The sequence below is a fragment of the Terrapene carolina genome, unplaced genomic scaffold (genome assembly GCF_002925995.2).
Source record: "Terrapene carolina triunguis isolate 2854851 unplaced genomic scaffold, T_m_triunguis-2.0 Scaffold236, whole genome shotgun sequence".
Lineage (NCBI taxonomy): Eukaryota > Metazoa > Chordata > Testudines > Emydidae > Terrapene > Terrapene triunguis.
The window spans coordinates 394,375-414,073 of NW_020664587.1; the positions used below are offsets into that span (position 1 = coordinate 394,375).

Below are 19,699 nucleotides of genomic sequence, written 5' to 3' on the forward strand. Positions count from 1 at the left end.
ATTCATATTGACTTCTTGTTCATGAATGTTGGGCAGATAACTTTGAATTGTTTTAGGGGAGAAAAAAATTTACACTGACTACGCAAACTGAAAGGAAATACGTAGGTCTCATGTTGGACCTACAGCCTTGACAGTGTCCCTTTAAATATGCCTTCCGACTAGTACTGGAGCCAAAGTGCAGTCACCACTTCACTATGAACTTCCTCAGTTTGTGTCTCCATCTTCCCTGTCATCATCAGCAACTGAGATTAAAGCCTGTCTCAGTCCAGGTGGAAGGGTATGAAATCTGCTACTCTCTGCTCTATACAAGACATTTTGATTAACCCTCACCTTTAGTATATACTCAGGAAACAAGTTGCAATTCACCACCCAGAGCTCCTTGGGAATTGTCCCAGCCTTCCTGAGGAAGCAGCTTTTGAGAGGGTATTAGGAGAGCCACTCTGCAGTGCAATGGTCATATCTAGGATTTACAGGGCCAGGGATAAGAAGTAGGAGGGTGCCCCTCACCCTATGGAATTGTCTCCTGGAGAAAGTAGCCCTGTGTCTGTCCCTGGCCTCCAGAGAGGACTCTCCTGTAAGCCTGACGCATGCTATTTCTGACACTTTGTCTCTGCCCATCTGCCTTCCTTTATGGTGCTTGCTGTTTTCTCTCCTCTTTTCTTTAACCCATTTGTCCCTGCCCCCTCATGTGTTCTCACCCCCTTCTTTTCTTTGTGCTCAGACTCCTAGGTTTTTTTGCCCTAATTCCCTCACTCCCACTTACCAGGCTCAGGACAGCTGAAGCTTTTAGAGCTCGTCTCATGTTCTCGGAGCTCAGGAAGAGGCTCCACAAGCCTTATCCCTGCTGACCCCTCCCCACATCTCCAGCAACAGTAACCACTGGTCAGATCTGCAGCTGCTACACTTACCAGCTGGACTGTGCTGCTGTGCACCTAACACAGGGGTTGCTATCCAGTGGGGTGAGGGAGGCCTCAAACACTAGCCTAGTAGAACTGTTGTGGCTCTATGTAGTGCTGTGTTGAAGGTTCAGCGGTGTCACAGTAGCAACACCAAAAGTATTTAAAGAAATGCTCCCCTACTACACAATAAGATTGAAAAACGTATCTGGCTACCAGCAATATCCCTACTTCATCTAGGAATAGATGAGGTTGGCAGGGGGCACTGCTTGCGCCATTTGTAGTACTTTCCTTCTGCCTGATCAGCGTACCTCAGGCCCTCTCTGAAGGCTTGATATGCACTAAGCCTCATTGGAAGGTGACAAACCGCTCAGTAGAGTGCACCTTTCTGACATCCGAAAGAATGTAGACCTGGCCCACAGGTGAGCCATTGGACCTCAGTTGTTTGACTTCATCCTTTAGTTGAGGAAGCCTCTTTATACTGACTTGTTTTTTGCAGTCATGGGGGAGCCCAGTAAACAATGCTAGTTGCCTGTTTGCCAGTTCAGAGGTGAGAAAGAGAAGAACTTGGCAGATTATCCCTTAATGCCCTGCATACTTTTCTTGTCTGATCATTTTGAAGAATTGAAGACGTCAAAACTTACAGGTGCCTGCCCTCAGCTTCTTTTTGTTCACTAGAGCTTTTTTAAAGCGTATGACACAGGGCAGTAAAGTAATGATTCTATCAGCACCAGTGTAACATTACGTGTCCGTGCTCTGCCTTGCTCTTTTGCATATTACTTCATTGCTATGTACAGCGCTCACATTTTGAGGGGGAAGGATTGGAGGCAACTTGTGTTACTGAATTAAAAACATATCTTGTAGTGGAATTAACACCACAATGGAAAAGGAAGTCTAAGCTTCATGGTTCTGAAGTCTTTCCGGACTTCTTAATTTTACCAGCCTCCACGCCACACCTGTCAGTTTCCATCTTAATTAAGTGTTCATATCTGGAGCTTTAGTGTTTTGTGCTTTTTTTTTTTTTTTTTTTTTTTTTTTTTTTTTTTTTTTTTTTTTTTTATTTTTTTTTTTTTTTTTTTTTTTTTTTTTTTTTTTTTTTTTTTTTTTTAAATTTACAGAGACAAATCTGTTCTTTGACTTTCAGGTTCCTAAAGAGAAAGATGAAATGGTGGAGCAGGAATTCAACCGTTTGCTGGAGGCCACTTCCTATCTCAGTCATCAGCTGGATTTCAATGTTCTCAATAACAAGCCAGTCTCCCTAGGACAGGCTCTGGAAGTTGTCATACAGTAAGTGCCCTCATGCTTTGCTGATAGAAATTAATAGTCTCATAGACTTTAAGGCCAGAAGGGACCATCATGATCATCTAGCCTGACCTCTCCTGAATTACTGAATTCTTCAAATAATGATTTAAAAACCAAGTTACAGAGAATCTACCATTTACACTAGTTTAAACCTACAAGTGATCTGTGCCCCATGCTGCAGAGGAAGATGAAAAAACTCACAGGGTCTCTGCCAATCTAACGGGTCGGGGGGGGAGAATTCCTTCCCAATCCCAAATATGGACCCTGAGCATTTTGGGAAGACCCAGCAGCCAGACACCTGGGAAAGAACTCAGAGTAGTAATACAGAGCATAACTCCCCGTCTAGTGTCCCATCACCGGTCATTGAAGATATTTGCAACTGGCAGTTGTAGATTGGCTACATGATATTGTAGACAGTTTCATCATCCCATCCATAAACTTATCTTTGAAAAATCGTGGAAGATGGGGGAAATTCCAGAGGATTGGTAGACAGATATAGTGTCAGCCTATAAAAAGGGGAATAAGGACAACCCAGGGAATTACAGACCAGTCAGCTTAACTTCAGTACCCAGAAAGAGCAAATAATCAAGCAGTCAGTTTACAAACCCCTAGAAGATAATATGGTGATAAGTAACAGTCAAGAACAAATCATGTCAAACCAACCTAATGGCTTCCTTTGACAGGGTAACAAGCCTTGTGGATAGGGGGAAAGTGGTAGAGGTGGCGTATCTTTACTTTAGTAAGGCTTTTAATACTGTCTAATGTGGCCTTCTCATAAACTAGGGAATATAGCTTAGCTGGAACTATCAAAAGGTGGGCGCATAACTTCTCTGGAAACGGTTTTCCAATCAGTTATCAATGTTTCACAGTGAAGCTGGAAAGGCATATCGAGTGGGGTCCTGCAGGGATCAATTCTGGATCCAGTTCTGTTCAGAATCTTCATCAATTTAAATAATGGCAGAGAGATTAGTTACAAAGTTTGCAGATGATACCAAGCTGGGAGGAGTTAGAAGTGCTTTGGAGGATAGGATTAAAATTCAAAATGATCTGGACAAACTGGAGAAATGGTCTGAAGTAAATCTGTTGAAATTCAATAAGGACAAATGCAAAGTACTCCACTTAGGAAGGAACAATCGGTTCCACACATACAAATGGAAATGACTGCCTGGGAAGGAGTACTGCGGAAGGGGATCTGGGAGTCATAGAGGATCACAAGCTAAAAATGAGTAATCAATGTAACACTGTTGCGCCAAAAAGAAATAAAAAGCAAACAGCATTCTGGGATGTATTAGCTGGAGTGTTGTAAGCAACACACGAGAAGTAATTCTTCCAACATACTCTGTGCTGATTAGGCCTCAGTTGGAGTATTGTGTCCAGTTCTGGGCACCACATTTCAGGAAAGATGTGGACAAATTGGAGAAAATCCAGAAAAGAGCAACAAAAATGATGAAAGGAGGAGGAGGGAGAAAAATTGTTCATAGGACAAGAATCAATGGGCTTAAATTGCACTTTAAGTTGGACATTAGGAGAAACTTCTTAATTGTCAGGGTAAAGTACTCGAATAAATTGCCTAGGAAGGTTGTGGAATCTCCATCATTGGAGATTTTTAAGAGCAGATTAGACAAACATCTGTCAGGCATGGTCTAAAATAATACTTAGTCCTGCCATAAGTACAAGGGAGAGAGCTCTCCCGCCGACAACAAATTTCCACTCCCAACGAGCAGCAGTAGCTTTGTTGGCAGGAGAGCACCCCTGCCGACAAAGCGCTGTTTACATCGGTGTTTTTCGTTGGCAAAACTTTTGTCGTTTGGGGGTGTGTGGTTTTTTTTCACACTCCTGAACGACAAAAGTTTTGTCATTCAGTTTCCAGTGTAAACAAAGCCTAAAATGGCATCACCTCTTGTTGGTTCGGTGACTGTTTGGTGAAGAAATCTGTCAACTATCACATCCAGGAAAATCTGGGCCCTACTATTATTAGTAGCACTTGTCTTCCAGTCTATATCTGGGAAATTAGTCTCCCATATTCACACAATTTCCAGTAGTATTTATTTAATTTTAAAAGGTCTCTGTCCATATCTAGATTGGATTCTGGGGGTCTATAGTCAATCCAAAACTGTGCTCCAGGAGAACCTCTGGGAGATTTCTTCCCCAAAATGATTTGGACACAGACTCTATTTTATCCATTCCATCACTTCTAATTTCTTTACAGTCTCCCTCATCATGCTACTCCACCACCTTTACCTTTATTTCTGTCTTTCCTTAACAGCACATACCCTTCAATCCCTGTACTCCAGTCACGATGACTATTCCACCATGTTTCTGTTATCCCTATAATATCTAGTTTCACTTCCTGCACCAGTAGTTCTAGTTTCTCCATTTTGTTACCCAGGCTCCTTGCATTGGTATCATCTTAATGGTTTCTGCTTGGTTTTGCAAGGATTCCTCACCTGATTAGGTAAGCCTACTTGACTATTAGCTTCAGTGGTATTGGCACTATCTTTCCTCTTAATATCCATTCTTCTATCCTTTCTCCATTGCTGTGTTTTCTCTTTCTTGATTTTCCTCCCGGTCAGTATTGAAATCAGGCATGGAGATTACCTGAGTTTTCCCCAGTAAGGATTCTGTTTGGATTTTCTTGAAGTACATAGTCATGATGACTTCTTGATAATCTTGGTTTCTTGCAGCCACTTGGCACATATTGTGTCCAGCATTTGTGTGCACACCCTTTCCACATTTTTAGTACTGCTTTGTAGACACAGGATGAGGAATGTTACCTTAACTGGTATCTGCCTTGAAAATTCCTCTTCCATTAGTGATATAGTAATTAATAAAATAAATGGCTATTTGACATAGCACAATGGTGTGATCCAGCATGAAGTCCACATATTTGAATCCTATTTGTTTGGAAACATTTCCTGCAAGTAAGAATTTCTACCCTTTGGCTTTTGGTAGGCTGTCCTATGTTTAGCTACTAGCTAACCAACTGCTTTCTTTTCATGAGTTGTACAGTTGCTGAAGAATACACTCCATTCTTTACTGAAATGACACTTTTCTGAGTTCTACTTTATTACTTTACACTCATGGCTCAGATGCTGATAATGAGAAAACCATGTAGCTTACTAGAATTTCCCAGTTAAAACAATCTGTGGCTTCTGTTCCCCACCCCTAGATTGCAAGAAAAGCATGTGAAGGATGAACAGATTGGACATTGGAAGAAGATAGTAAAAACTCAAGAGGAGCTGAAAGATCTCCTTAACAAGGTCAGACCTTCTCCCCATTCTGGCACACATGGATGCAATACTCTCTTTTCACTTCCTTCCCTTACAAATGCACTGGAAAAAGTTACTAGGGACTTAAAGGAGAAACCGATTTCAGAAACTGATTACCATCATTACATTTAATGTTTATGTGAAAAGGAACTAGACCTTGAGAAATAAAGAAATTTTATCTGGATTTTATCAATAAGGAGGGCAACAACACTATTCAAAAATGAATAATGATGCTTTTTTGGTCCACAAGGAGAAGTTGTGTTTTGACAGGCAAGCCCCAGGGAAACTATTAATTTTATTAAGCTGGGGCTTTCTTAGCACTGAAGAACACTTTTTCTCTTCTGAGAACCTCACAGTCTAAAGGCAAACAAGTAAGCAGAGGCCAGGGAAAGTAGACAGTTTATATAGATGTCACCTTGTTTCACTGTAACCATCATGGCAGAAGTGGCTGTTTAAGGGTGACTTAAATTTGGATGTGGTAGGGACCTTCCAGATGAGCACAAGAAGCCTGTATAAAGAAAATAGGACCCTCTGGAAGAAGGTACAACATTGATTGTGCCAGCAGCTGACAAACATGGACAAGACTGGGAATACTTATGGAGTGGAGAGGATGGAGACAGTGCAAAGCAATACATAAAAGCAAACCAGCTCTTCCTTGAAAGCATCACTGTAATAACCACTTCTGTTGGAAATGCTTATTGCAGATATGGTTTGTGATGAGATTAATTTACAATTGTTTACAAAGTCACCTTAAAAAATATCTTAAGGTAAATAAAAAGATGTGTTTAGTCATTTGGAAACATACAACATTGAAACACTGGAAGATTTAGTGCAGATTAACTGTTACAGGTGATGCTGCTGTCCCTCTGGAGAAAGCATACAGAGTTCTGGCATCTTTCCTACCCTCAACAGTTCCATTCTGTACGTTTTGCCAGAGGACAGTAATAGCTTATGCTGTGCATGTTAGTCAGAAAATCTCTAGAAATATAGGATTGATGGTACTTACTGTAGTGCCCTGTGAGGTCCATCCCCTATAAGTAACATCCCCTATAACAAGGGGGGAAGTGCCACCAGTAGTGTGACTGTTTTTGAGGCAGAATTCTAACTTTCACTGTAAATGTTACAAAAGCTCCTTTTTTCCCCTTCCCAGATGGTGAATTTAAAAGAGAAGATTAAAGAGCTCCATCAGCAGTATAAGGAGGCATCTGAAGTAAAACCACCTCGGGATATTACTGCGGAGTTCCTTGTGAAAAGCAAACACCGAGATCTTACTGCTCTCTGCAAGGTACAGAATGCCATAAATACAAGGGTTTCAGTCTACAAACTTTTGTCTTTAAAATCTGAACGACAAACTGATTATGTAAAATTTTGTCAAGTACACTTTTTTGAAGAACTGGCTGTGTGAAACTGCTCTGAAATGTTCACGTGCATGTTCCCTGTGTTAGAGCCTTCTGGAAAGTGATAATGGGACTGCATGAGCTCCTGTCTCAACAGGATCTGAAAGTTCAGGCCAAAGAGCATAAATGTGTTGAGGAATTAGTCCAGTTTTAGATCACAGTTCAGCTTCAGCACTGTTGGACACTGTCCAAGACAGGCATCCCACTACTGTGCATGTTGAGATGGCAATCTGGAAAGAAAAAGTTCATGTTCGAAGAGATTTGCTTCCTGTAAGGCCAAAATGTCAGTGACTGATGAATATGTAAGAAACTTGCAGAGGTTGCGAGAGGCTCACCTGCCTGAATGAGGCTCCATTTATGCCAGATTGGCTCTTTCGGCCTGATGAATGATTTGTCCTTTGGTGCTCCCTGCTTGCGCCTAGGAATTGGATTTCTCCAGTTTTGCTCCTCTGTAGAATCCAAATACTTGTGAAGCAGCCTGAGTGCTCTTTAGATCCAGTCATTCACATCCTCCTGACTCATTACATTGTGACGCTACAGGACCTCTGACCAGGCAACAGAATGCTCCCTCGGCTTATGTTTGGAATCATCTTGTGAATAGCACCAGGATTAATCGTGAACGAGTCTGAAGGCCTTGAAACTGAGGTGCATTAGATCTAGGCTTGAGAACTGACGTGGTTCCCCTGATTCCATTAATTCTGGAGTAGTCCTTGGATCCAAACTGTGTCTGTCCTACTTCACCAGCACCTGGTGTGGGAACCAGTGAGCAGTCCCCATCACTTCTCTCATTTAGATTTTAGACAGATTCATTACGCCCTTTCAGTCTTTTCCTGAAGGGAAGCTTAGATTTAATACCTTTAGGGCACACCTCCAAATCCATCTCAGACGAAGTCATGGGAAACATTATAGTTTCCCAAATCTGAGAAAATAGGCTCCCCATCTTATTCATAGAACTTTAAAAGCCTTCCCCCCGGCTTTTTTGATACTCTGTGGAGTTTATCTGTTCAAGTTCCCACAATTACCAGTTTGATTATGCTCCATGGTATATTAGCTCTTCTGCCCTCCTCTTCCTCAGTTTAGGGAGTCAGGGTTAAGAGGATAATCAAGAAACCAGGGCCATGTTACTCCTCCACTTCCCATAATCAGTCTTACGCTTTTCTCCTAGACTTGTCCCCCCACTCCTGTGGGTTAGGGAAGAGTTGCTGGAAATAGATACTGATGAGAAGGGTGATAGTGATCTTGAGGATGCCCTTTTCCTTCAGGATACAGCTCATCCTTCAACCTCTGCAGAAGAGAATACTTTTATCATTTCTTCATTTCTGCTTAAGTATTTTCAGTAGCTGCTGTTCAGTGTGGTAGATACTTTGGACTGATAAGTGTCAAGAAAGACTCATTGATATTTTGGGAGCCCCATCACAAATGCAGAATTGCTTTACCAGTAAATGAGAAGCTACTGGTACATGCCAAGATTATTTGGCATGCCTCTTAATCCATTTCACCCAGGATGAAGAAAATTGCCATCTTTGACATCCCACAACAGGTTAGAATTTTTTTTTTCTCCCACCCAGCTCCTGGATTGTTGGTACTCTCAGCTATGGTAGTGAAATATAGTGCCAGGAGCTCCTCCCATTCTCCTCCCCACCCCTTTTCACAGGGCCCTCTCTGAAAAGTTTGCTTTGGTAGGAACTTACCACCCACTGTGGTTGACAAAAAAGTTCCTCAGATACACTGAGGAAAAAATTTTAAATGTGTTTTTTCCTAATTCTGGAAAAGTGGCCTCAATTTGTAAGAAAGTGCAACAATTTTGGAGAAAAGTCATAAGTCATCAAGGTCTTCTCCTCATAGTGTGTATAACAGGAAAGAAAAATAAGTTAACAGCAGAGAGTAAACAGGAAAACTTCACAACTTTGGATTGATCCCTGTCCTGTGATCTTGACCTTCCCAAAGCCATCCTTTGCCAAATAGCTACTCTTCTAGAGCACTCTTCTGAGTCCCTATGCAATGTACATAAAAAAGGCAATAAGAGATTTTTTTTTCTTAACATATATTAGGAGCCAGGAGAAAGACGAAGGAAAGTGAAGGTCCTCTACTTAGTGTGAAAGGAGGCTAATAACTGATATCAAGAAATCTGAGGTTTTTATTGCCAATTTTGCTTCAGTCATCACTAAAAAGGTTAATGGTGACCCAGATACTCAACATAATTAATATTAACAATAAGGGGGAAGGAATGTCAGCCAAAGTATGGAAAGAACAGGTTAAAGAATATTTAGATAACTTAGATGTATTCATGACAGCAGGACCTGATGAAATTCATCTTAGGGTACTTAAGGAACTAGCTGAAGCAATTATCTTTGAGAACTCATGGAGGATGACTGAGGTCCCAGAGGACTGGAGAAGGGCAACCATAGTACCTCTCTTTTTTTTCTTTTTTCTTTTTGTAATAAAGGGTGTGTGTGTGAAGAGGATCTGGGGAACTATAGACTGGTCAGCCTAACTTTGATACCTGGAAAGATGCTGGAACAAATTATTAATCAATTTGTAAGCAGCTAGAGGACAATAGGTTATAAGGAATGGCCAGCATGGATTTGTCAAAAACAAATCATGCCAAACCAACCTAAGCTGCATGGCCGCGCAAGAGTCAATCAAGTGCCGCACACTTGGTTAGTGAGCCATGCACATCCAGCGACTTGTTTATGTGCCCCTCCCCCTGCTGCTGTGCTGCTCTTGTCCTCTGCCTTGGAGCTCCTGCCAGCTACTCCCAGGACCGTCCTGCTTGCTGTGCAGAACAGAGGTGGGGGTGCTGATGTCAGGGTGTCCCTCTCCCTCCTGCTCATGTACCCCATCTATGTAGAGTGGGGGAGGGGGAACAGGGCTCTGGAGTTAGATGGAACTGCTGGCGGCTGCTGCAGTCTGAACAAGCCTTCAGACTGGTGAGTGCTGATGTGCTTAGAGACAGTGCACTGTCCAGCAGCCAGCACACCCACTCTGTCTGTCTCTCTCTCACACTCACACTCCTCACACTCTCTCTCTCCTCCCAACACATACTTGTGATGTTGTTGGTACTTCTTGGTACTTCCTGCAATGCACATATATTCTCTGTAATTTTATTCTTTCAAAGTGCTGTTATTTTAGCTTTTTGACTGGTCTATGCATTTCATAATTTTATTTCTCTCTTCTGCTTAAATTTAATTCTTTGAGTAGTGAGTTCTAAAATGCCTAATCTGTCATGGCTGGAGTAATTATCCCTATGGTAACTTTTAAAAAATATATATTATATCTAGGTTTCTTGTTTTTACTGGTGGCGCACATCCGCACATTACCTCAATATTGGTGCACATAACAAAATTCTTTCCACACATGGATGGAAAAAATTAGAGAGAACATTGGTCATAACTTCCATTAGTGAGCTCTTCCTCATCAGTTGATACAGTACATTACTCAACAGCTGTCTATAAAGGTCTTCCTTTAAAATTCTAGCTTGAACTTGGATGTACTGCATGTGCGTTAATATTTTCTATTTTCTTTTACTTTGGAAATATCTCACTTTATACATTCAACAATGAAATAATTATTAAATTAAGTCTTTAATAAGGAAACAAGAATAGAAAATATATCACATCCAGTTTGGTTGAGTTCCAGTTACGGAGAGAACCATCTGGTATCTCATTCCACCAGAACTATAATGGATTTTATCACATTCTCTGACCTGAGTGTTTGCTGACAATCCAGGAAAGTAGGGTTTCGTGTTTTAAGGTATTTGTTTAATTGCAGAAATGGACATCACAAGTGTGAAATGTGGCTGAACTAATAGTACTTTTAGGATCCAGTGGTCTGATTCAGTGCCCATTGAAACACATATGAGTGTCTTCAATGGGAGATGGCTCAAACCCCATTCTTATTGGGGCCTGTGTGCTCTACCATAATATAAACGTTGAATAAAAAAACCCTTTACTTTTCACAACTTTGGAGAATCTAAATCTCATCCTTTTGTGTTAAAATATTTTCCTTTTCCTACAAAAATATGCATGTGGCATTGTGTTTTTGTGATCATTATTTGGCAGTAAGTTTACTATGGACACTTCACTTTCTCCTTGTTTTTTATTTAAAAATTAGAAATTTAAAGCTAATACTTGACTGAATCTGTTTAACCTTTTATCAGGAGTATGATGAGTTGGCAGAAACACAAGGAAAGCTGGAAGAAAAGCTCCAAGAACTTGAAGCCAATCCACCAAGGTAAAAAAACAACAACCACCACACACTAGCTGGAGAGCGATCAGGAAGGCTGGTGTTTCTCATTTAGTATTGCACTGACATACTTGGGGTCAGAAACGAATTTTCCCCCAGGTCACATTGGCAGAGACTCTGGATTTTTTTTGCCTTCTTCTGCAGCATGGGGCACAGGTCACTTGCTGGTTTAAACTAAATACTAAATAGTGGATTCTCTGTAATGTGAAATCTTTTTTTAAAATCATGATTTGAGAACATCAATAACTCAGCCAGAGGTTCTGGGTCTATTTCAGGGGTGGATGGGTGTGGTTCTGTGGCCTGCAAAGTGCAGGAGGTCAGACTAGATCAGTGGTTCTCAACCTTTCTAGACTACTGTACCCCTTTCAGGAGTCTGATTTGTCTTGTGTACCCCCAAGTTTCATCTCATTTTAAAACTACTTGTTTACAAAATCAGACATAAAAATACAAAAGTGTCACAACACACAATTACTGAAAAATTGCTTACTTTCTAATTTTTACCATATAATTTATAAATATAAGTGTAGTACAGAGCAGCATAAACAAGTTGTATGAAATTTTAGTTTGTAATGACTTCTCTAGTGCTTTTTATGTAGCCTGTTGTAAAACTAGGCAGATGTACCCACTGGAAGACCTCTGAGTACCTCCAGGGGTACATGTACCCCTGGTTGAGAACCACTGGACTAGATCACGGTGGTCTCTGTAGTCACATGTTTGGCTGTGTGTGTTCTCTCTGTATGCCGTCCCAGCTCTGTGCAGACAGCTGGCACAGCAGACGTCCTGTGACTACAAGATCCGTTAAGATACAAAGGCACTAGGTTAGGTTTATTGCTGACAAAGCACGGTCCTAGCTCCCCGGATGCCTGTGACAATGGATGCAGCTCAGTCAGTGATGGGACTTTCCACTATCCCCTAAGTGGCCAAAGGCATTCCCTCTGAGACTCCATTTTATACACCAATACAAGAGGCTGAGGGAGCTGAGTTTGCTTAGTCTGCAGAAGAGAAGAGTGAGGTGGGATTTGATAGCAGCTTTCAACTACCTGAAGGGGGGGGTTCCAAAGAGGATGGAGCTCGGCTGTTCTCAGTGGTGGCAGATAACAGAACAAGGAGCAATGGTCTCAAGTTGTAGTGGGGGACGACTAGGTTGGATATTAGGAAACACTATTTCACTAGGAGGGTGGTGAAGCACTGGAATGGGTTACCTAGGGAGGTAGTGGAATCTCCATCCTTAGAGATTTTTAAGGCCCAGCTTGACAAAGCCCTGGCTGGGATGATTTAGTTGGTGTTGGTCCTGCTTTGAGCAGGGGGGTTGGACTAGATGACCTCCTGAGGTCTCTTCCAACCCTAATCTTCTATGATTCTAAGTTATGTATTTTCCCCCCTCCCCTCCAACCCCCCGACATGGCCGGTTGTCACCCATTACCTTGTACGTGTTGGTTTGAGCAAAACATCTCTATCCATCATACTGTCATCCTGACCTTATCTTTGAGAGGTCAGTGTGTTCCTGTTATCTTTGTGTTGATATTGAGGTGTTGTGGAACCATCCTTCTGGAATGTGTTTGCACAAGTGTCCTGTGCCTAGCACTTCTTAGGAATGTGTGTTTTTGCAATACCAGCCCTGTTCTTGCCAGTTTCTGTGAGCTTGCAAGCAGGCAGAGCCTGACTTGTGCTCACAGCCTGTCTTTGCTTTATATCAGCAGAGCTTGGCCTCTGATACTAGGGCTTATGTCTTAGGGCAGGTCTTCACTACAGGGGGGGTCGATTTAAGATACGCAAATTCAGCTATGCGAATAGCGTAGCTGAATTCGACATATCGCAGCCGACGTACCCCGCTGTAAGGACGGTGGCAAAATCGACCTCCGCGGCTTCCCATCGACGGCGCTTACTCCCACCTCCGCTGGTGGAGTAAGAGCGTCGATTCGGGGATCGATTATCGTGTCCCGACGAGACGCGATAATTCGATCCCCGAGAGGTCGATTTCTACCCGCCGATTCAGGCGGGTAGTGTAGACCTAGCCTTAGGCTCTCTTTCTACTACAGTCTCTTCTGGACTTAGTCGATGAGTCTATCTCTTTTGGAAAAATGCTAAGGGGTATTCAGCTTGTATTGTATTAGCCAAGTGACTTGGTTATGTAAATGCACATGTATGAAGTCTGAGTTTCCTCTGTTTCAGAGAAGGTGGCTCATAAAAGAGGAAGGTCATTCTCAGTTACCATGACCTGTTAATCATCCCTTTTACAGTAGAACTCCTGAGTTACGGACACCTCAGGAATGGAGGTTGTTCGTAACTCTGAAATGTTCATAATTTTGACAAAGTCGTTATGGGATGCTCCTCAGGGCAGACTGCCTGGAGTGGGGGCTCACAGCTGTGCCAGTGAACTTCAGCGTCTTCACCTCCTAGCCTGGCGAGTGGGTGTGTGCACAGGCAGCTGGTTCTAGCCCCCTGGATGCAAGAGTGATGAGTGAGGCACCCTGGAGCACCGTGGTGTCAGTGTGGCCTTTTTACAACTGAGCTACTCCTCCAGAGTGCAGTGTGCAGGGCTCCAGCTCTAGCAGCAAACACTCCAGGCCAGGTTCCAGCAGCAGCTCGGGAAGTGTCTTTCCTGGGTTCAGACTGTGCATGCAAGTTTGTCCCCCTCCTGGCCAGGGGGCAGGGGGAAGTGGCTTACAGGAAAGTGATGCAGACCCCAGCACTGCTTCTGCTCTGCCTGCTCAGGGGCTCATAGCTGTGCCTGTGAAACTTAGCATCTTCACCTCCTACCTGTAAGTGGCTGCCCCCCCCGTGTGGCGAGTAGGGGGTGGGGCTGGGGATAGGCAGCACAGATGTGCCTACCTTTAAGATGCAATACAGGCACAGTACAGTATTTGCTGGTGTTTTTTGTGTGTGTGTGTGTGTGTGTGTATGTCTCCGCTGCTGCCTGATTGCTTGCTTCTGGTTCCACATGGGGTCTGGTTGACCGGTCAGTCTGTAATTCTGGTGTTTGTATCTTTGAGGTTCTACTGTATAACTAATTCCATTAATGCCTGATCCAGATAATCTTTTAAAAGGTCCAAAATCCCCATGAATTAGTTGTCCCCAGTGTTGGTCTTTGAGTTGGGTTTTTGTTTTCTTGTATGGTGCTGTACGTGCTTTTATACTTGCCCATTGTGTACCTACTTTTGTTTGTTTTTCCTCACTTTCAAGTCTGTACTTTGCTTCTCCTTGCCTTCTGTTTATTTGCAGTTATTTCCCACTAATTCATTTACCACTCTAACCAGTCCATCTCATTAAGGCACATGCAAGAATATGCACTCCATTATATCCTTGACTGCCTTGTCCCTACAGGTGTGAATTGTCCAAAGTTATGGGACCTGCTCTCTATTTTGGAAGACTTTTCTACAATGAAAAATACCTTTCACTTAAATATTTGTTACTACTTAGCCAAAATTCACTCTCTCAACTATATCCCATTCTCTGAGCTCATACCACTTTGACCCATCCTAAATAATTTCTCATTCCTTTGTGTTTATACCCTTCGACCTGTATTGAGCAGGATGTCAGACTAGATTATCATAATGGTACTTAAAATCTATGAAAATATTTATAGAGTCTGTTCTCCATTAACTTAGCTAAGATACACACTCAGTGGTTTTTCTTCAAATCGTATAAACCTTTCCTCCTGTTGTAGGTCCACCCTGTTGTAGCAACATCCAATCTCGATTTAAAATTGGTCAGTGATGGAGAATCTACCACAACCCTTGGTCAATTGTTCCTCTCACTCTTAAAAATATATGCCTCATTTCCAGTCTGAATTTGGCTAGCTTCAACTTCCAGCCATTGGATCACATACCTATCTCTGCTTGTTTGAAGAGCCCATTATTAAATATTTGTTCCCCGGGTAGGCACTTGTAAACTGTAATCAGGTCAATCTATAACCTCTTTAAGATTGAGTTCCTTGAGTCAGTCACTATAATGCATGTTTTCTAATCCTTTAATCATTCTTGTGGCTCTTCTCTGTATCAATGTCCTTCTTGAATTGTGGACACCAGAACTGGACACAGTATCCCTGCAATGGTCACTTCAGTGCCAAATACAGAAGTGACATGACCTCCCTACTCAAGAGTCCTCTGTTCATACATCCAAGGATTGCATTAGCTTTTTTGGCCAACAGCATCACACTGGGAGCTCATGTTGAGTTGTTCATCATGACCCTCAAATCTTTTTCAGTGTCACTACTTCCCAGGATGGAGTCCACCATCCTGTAAAGAATGGCCTACATTTTTTGTTCATAGATCTATAATTTCTTGTTGGCCATATTGATCCATTACTAGATGGAAAGGTAGAATTAATAATAATGCAGAAAAGGCAGAAGTGTTCTATAAATTTGTTTTGTATTTGAGGGGAAAAAACAGGCAATATAGTCTCATCATATGGTGATAACATTCTTTCCATTCCACTAGTACTACTAGTAGTAGTAACAGAAGCTACTAAAGTGATACACTTTTAAATCAGGAAATCCAGATAACTTGCATCCAGTTTTAAAAGAGCTGGCTGAGGAGCTTGCTGGACCATTAGTGTTGATTTTCAGTAAGTCTTGGAGTATTGAAGATGTTCCAGAAAACTGGACATTTTCAAAAAGGATAAATGGGGTGACCCAGATGATTATAGGTCTGTCAGCCTGACATCTGTCTGTGCAAGGTAATAGAGTGACTGATACAGGACTCAGTTAAGAACTAAAGGAAGGTAATATAATTAATGCCAATCAACATGGTTTATGGAAATATAGATGCTGTCAAACGGACTTGTAATCTCATTAAAAAAACAACAGCAGGTCTGCTTGATTAAATTAATAGTGCTGATGTAATAGACTTCTGTAAGGCATTTGACTTGGTACTGCACAACATTTTCATTAAAAAAACTAGAATATAAAATTAATAACATGACACACACCAAATGGATTAAAAACTTGCTAGCTGACAGGTCTTAAAATGTAACTGTAGTCAGGGAATTGTCATTGAGCGGGTCTGTTTCCAGTGGGCTCCTATGGGATTGGTTCTTGGTCCTATGCAATGTAACATTTTTATCAATGATCTGGAAGAAAACATAAAATCATCATTGATAAAGTTTGTAGAAGACACAAGAACTGGGAGAATGTTAAATAATCAAGAGGACAGGTCACTGATTCAAAGCAATCTGAATCACTTGGTAAATTGGGCGCAAGCAAACAATGTGCTTTGTAATATGTCTAAATGTAAATGTATTAATCTAGGAACAAAGAATGTAGGCCGTACTTTCAGGATGGATGACTCTATCGTAGGAAACAGTAACTCTGAAAAAGATTTGAGAGTGGTGGTGGATAATCCTCTGAACATGTGACAGTGGCCAAAAGAGCGAATGTTTTCCTGGGATGCAAAAACAGGGGAATCTTGAGGAGTCGCAAGGTTATTTTAGTTCTGTGTGTAGTACTGGTGCAACCCTGCTGCTGGAATACTGTGTCCAGTGGTGGTGCCCACAATTCGAGAAGAAAGTTAATAAATTGGTTAGGGTTCAGAGAAGAGCCATGAGAATCACTAAAGAATTAGAAAACATGCCTAATCGTGGTAGACTCAAGGTGCTCAATCTATCTAGTTTAACAAAGAGAAGGTGAAGGGGGGACTTGATTCCAGTTTATAAATACTTACCAGGAGAACAAATATTTAATATTTGTCTAACAGAGACAGTCTAGCAGAGAAAGGTATATAACATGACCCAGTAGCTGAAATCTGAAGCTAGTCAAATTCAGACTCCAAATGAAAATTTTTAATGGTGAGAGTAATTAACCATTGTAACAATTTACCAAGGATTGTGGTGGATTCTCCCTCACTGACAATTTTTAAATTAAGATTGGAGGTTTTTGTAAAATAGCTGTTCTAGGAATTATTTTTGGGGAGTTCTATGGCCTTTTTTTTTAATAGGCGGTCAGACTAGATTATCATAATGGTCCCTTCTCGCCATAGAGAATCATAGAATATCAGGGTTGGAAGGGACCTCAGGAGGTCATCTAGTCCAAGCCCCTGCTCAAAGCAGGACCAATCCCCAACTAAATCAGAATATATGACTCTATGCTGAAAAATGTTTGCTTGCTCCCAGCTTAACAAGCAATCCAGATCACTGTGTTTCAGTGACCTGTCCTCTTCCTTATTTACCCCTCCCCAATTTTTATATAATTGCCAAACTTTATCAGTGATGATTTTATGTCGTCTTCCAGGTAATTGATAAAAATGTTAAATAGTATAGGTCCAAGAACCTATCCCTGGACCCCCTTTAGAAGCATACCTGCTTGATGATGATTCCTTGCTTAAAACTACATTGAGACCTATCAGGCAGTTTTTAATCCATTTAATATGTGCCATGTTAACTTTGTATCATTCCAGTTTTTAATAAAAAGTATAGTACCAAATCAAATGCCTTACAGAAGTCTAGGTATATTACATCAACACTGTTATCTTTATCAACCAAACTGCTCATCTCATCAAAAACAGATATAAAGTTAGTTTTTTATAAGATCTGTTTTCCTTAAACCATGTTGGTTGGCATTATGTCATCAGATCTCAGAGGGATGTAGCCGTCTTGCAGATCAAATGCCACCTGGATCAAACTCTAGCTAGGCCCTTAAGGTACTCTGGCTGGATGTTCAGTCTGTGTCCATCATTGGCGAGCTTATTGCACCACCAAAGCTTTCGGAGACCATGTGATCATAAGAACATGAGAACGGCCGTACCGGGTCAGACCAAAGGTCCATCTAGCCCAGTATCCGGTCTACTGACAGTGGCCAATGCCAGGTGCCCCAGAGGGAGTGAACCTAACAGGTAATGATCAAGTGATCTCTCTCCTGCCATCCATCTCCACCCTCTGACAAACAGAGGCTAAGGACACCATTCCTTACCCATCCTGGCTAATAGCCATTAATGGACTTAACCTCCATGAATTTATCCAGTTCTCTTTTAAACGCTGTTATAGTCCTAGCCTTCACAACCTCCTCAGGTAAGGAGTTCCACAAGTTGACTGTGCGCTGTGTGAAGAAGAACTTCCTTTTATTTGTTTTAAACCTGCTGCCTATTAATTTCATTTGGTGACCCCTAGTTCTTGTATTATGGGAATAAGTAAATAACTTTTCCTTATCTACTTTCTCCACACCACTCATGATTTTATATACCTCTATCATATCCCCCCTTAGTCTCCTCTTTTCCAAGCTGAAAAGTCCTAGCTTCTTTAATCTCTCCTCATATGGGACCTGTTCCAAACCCCTAATCAGTTTAGTTGCCCTTCTCTGAACCTTTTCTAGTGTCAGTATATCTTTTTTGAGATGAGGAGACCACATCTGTACGCAGTATTCAAGATGTGGGCGTACCATCGATTTATATAAGGGCAATAATATATTCTCCTTCTTATTCTCTATCCCCTTTTTAATGACTCCTAACATCCTGTTTGCTTTTTTGACCGCCTCTGCATACTGCGTTGACGTCTTCAGCGAACTATCCACGATGACTCCAAGATCTTTTTCCTGATTTGTTGTAGCTAAATTAGCCCCCATCATATTGTATGTATAGTTGGGGTTATTTCTTCCAATGTGCATTACTTTACATTTATCCACATTAAATTTCATTTGCCATTTTGTTGCCCGATCACTTAGTTTTGTGAGATCTTTTTGAGGTTCTTCACAGTCTGCTTTGGTCTTAACTATCTTGAGCAGTTTAGTATCCTCTGCAAACTTTGCCAACTCACTTTTTACCCCTTTCTCCAGATTATTTATGAATAAGTTGAATAGGATTGGTCCTGGGACTGACCCTTGGGGAACACCACTAGTTACCCCTCTCCATTCTGAGAATTTACCATTAATTCCTACTCTTTTTCCTTGTCTTTTAACCAGTTCTCAATCCATGAAAGGACATTCCCTTTTATCCCATGACAACTTAATTTACATAAGAGCCTTTGGTGAGGGACCTTGTCAAAGGCTTTCTGGAAATCTAAGTACACTATGTCCACTGGATCCCCCTTGTCCACATGTTTGTTGACCCCTTCAAAGAACTCTAATAGATTAGTAAGACATGATTTTCCTTTACAGAAACCATGTTGACTTTTGCCCAACAATTTATGTTCTTCTGTGTGTCTGACAATTTTATTCTTTACTATTGTTTCGACTAATTTGTCTGGTACCGACGTTAGACTTACTGGTCTGTAATTGCCGGGATTACCTCTAGAGCCCTTTTTAAATATTGGCGTTACATTAGCTATCTTCCAGTTGTTGGGTACAGAAGCCGATTTAAAGGACAGGTTACAAACCCTAGTTAATAGTTCCGCAACTTCACATTTGAGTTCTTTCAGAAGTCTTGGGTGAATGCCATCTGATCCTGGTGACTTGTTCCTGTTAAGTTTATCAATTAATTCCAAAACCTCCTCTAGTGACACTTCAATCTGTGACGGTTCCTCAGATTTGTCACCTACAAAAGCCGGCTCAGGTTTGGGAATCTCCCCAACATCCTCAGCCATGAAGACAGAAGCAAAGAATTCGTTTAGTTTCTCCGCAATGACTTTATCATCTTTAAGCGCTCTTTTTGTATCTTGATCATTG

General features: G+C 41.5%; 1 protein-coding gene across 2 annotated transcripts in view; it reads left to right on the forward strand.

The window, feature by feature from the left end:
* Positions 1 to 19,699, forward strand: part of KDM1A (lysine demethylase 1A) — a 165,019-nt gene that overhangs the window by 79,231 nt on the left and 66,089 nt on the right. For both annotated transcript variants that reach the window (XM_024199597.3, XM_024199598.3), the window contains 4 exons: positions 2,041 to 2,183; positions 5,368 to 5,458; positions 6,618 to 6,752; positions 11,024 to 11,097. In XM_024199597.3, coding sequence (XP_024055365.1) covers positions 2,041 to 2,183; positions 5,368 to 5,458; positions 6,618 to 6,752; positions 11,024 to 11,097 — 443 coding nt within the window. The remainder of the gene's footprint in view (positions 1 to 2,040; positions 2,184 to 5,367; positions 5,459 to 6,617; positions 6,753 to 11,023; positions 11,098 to 19,699) is intronic.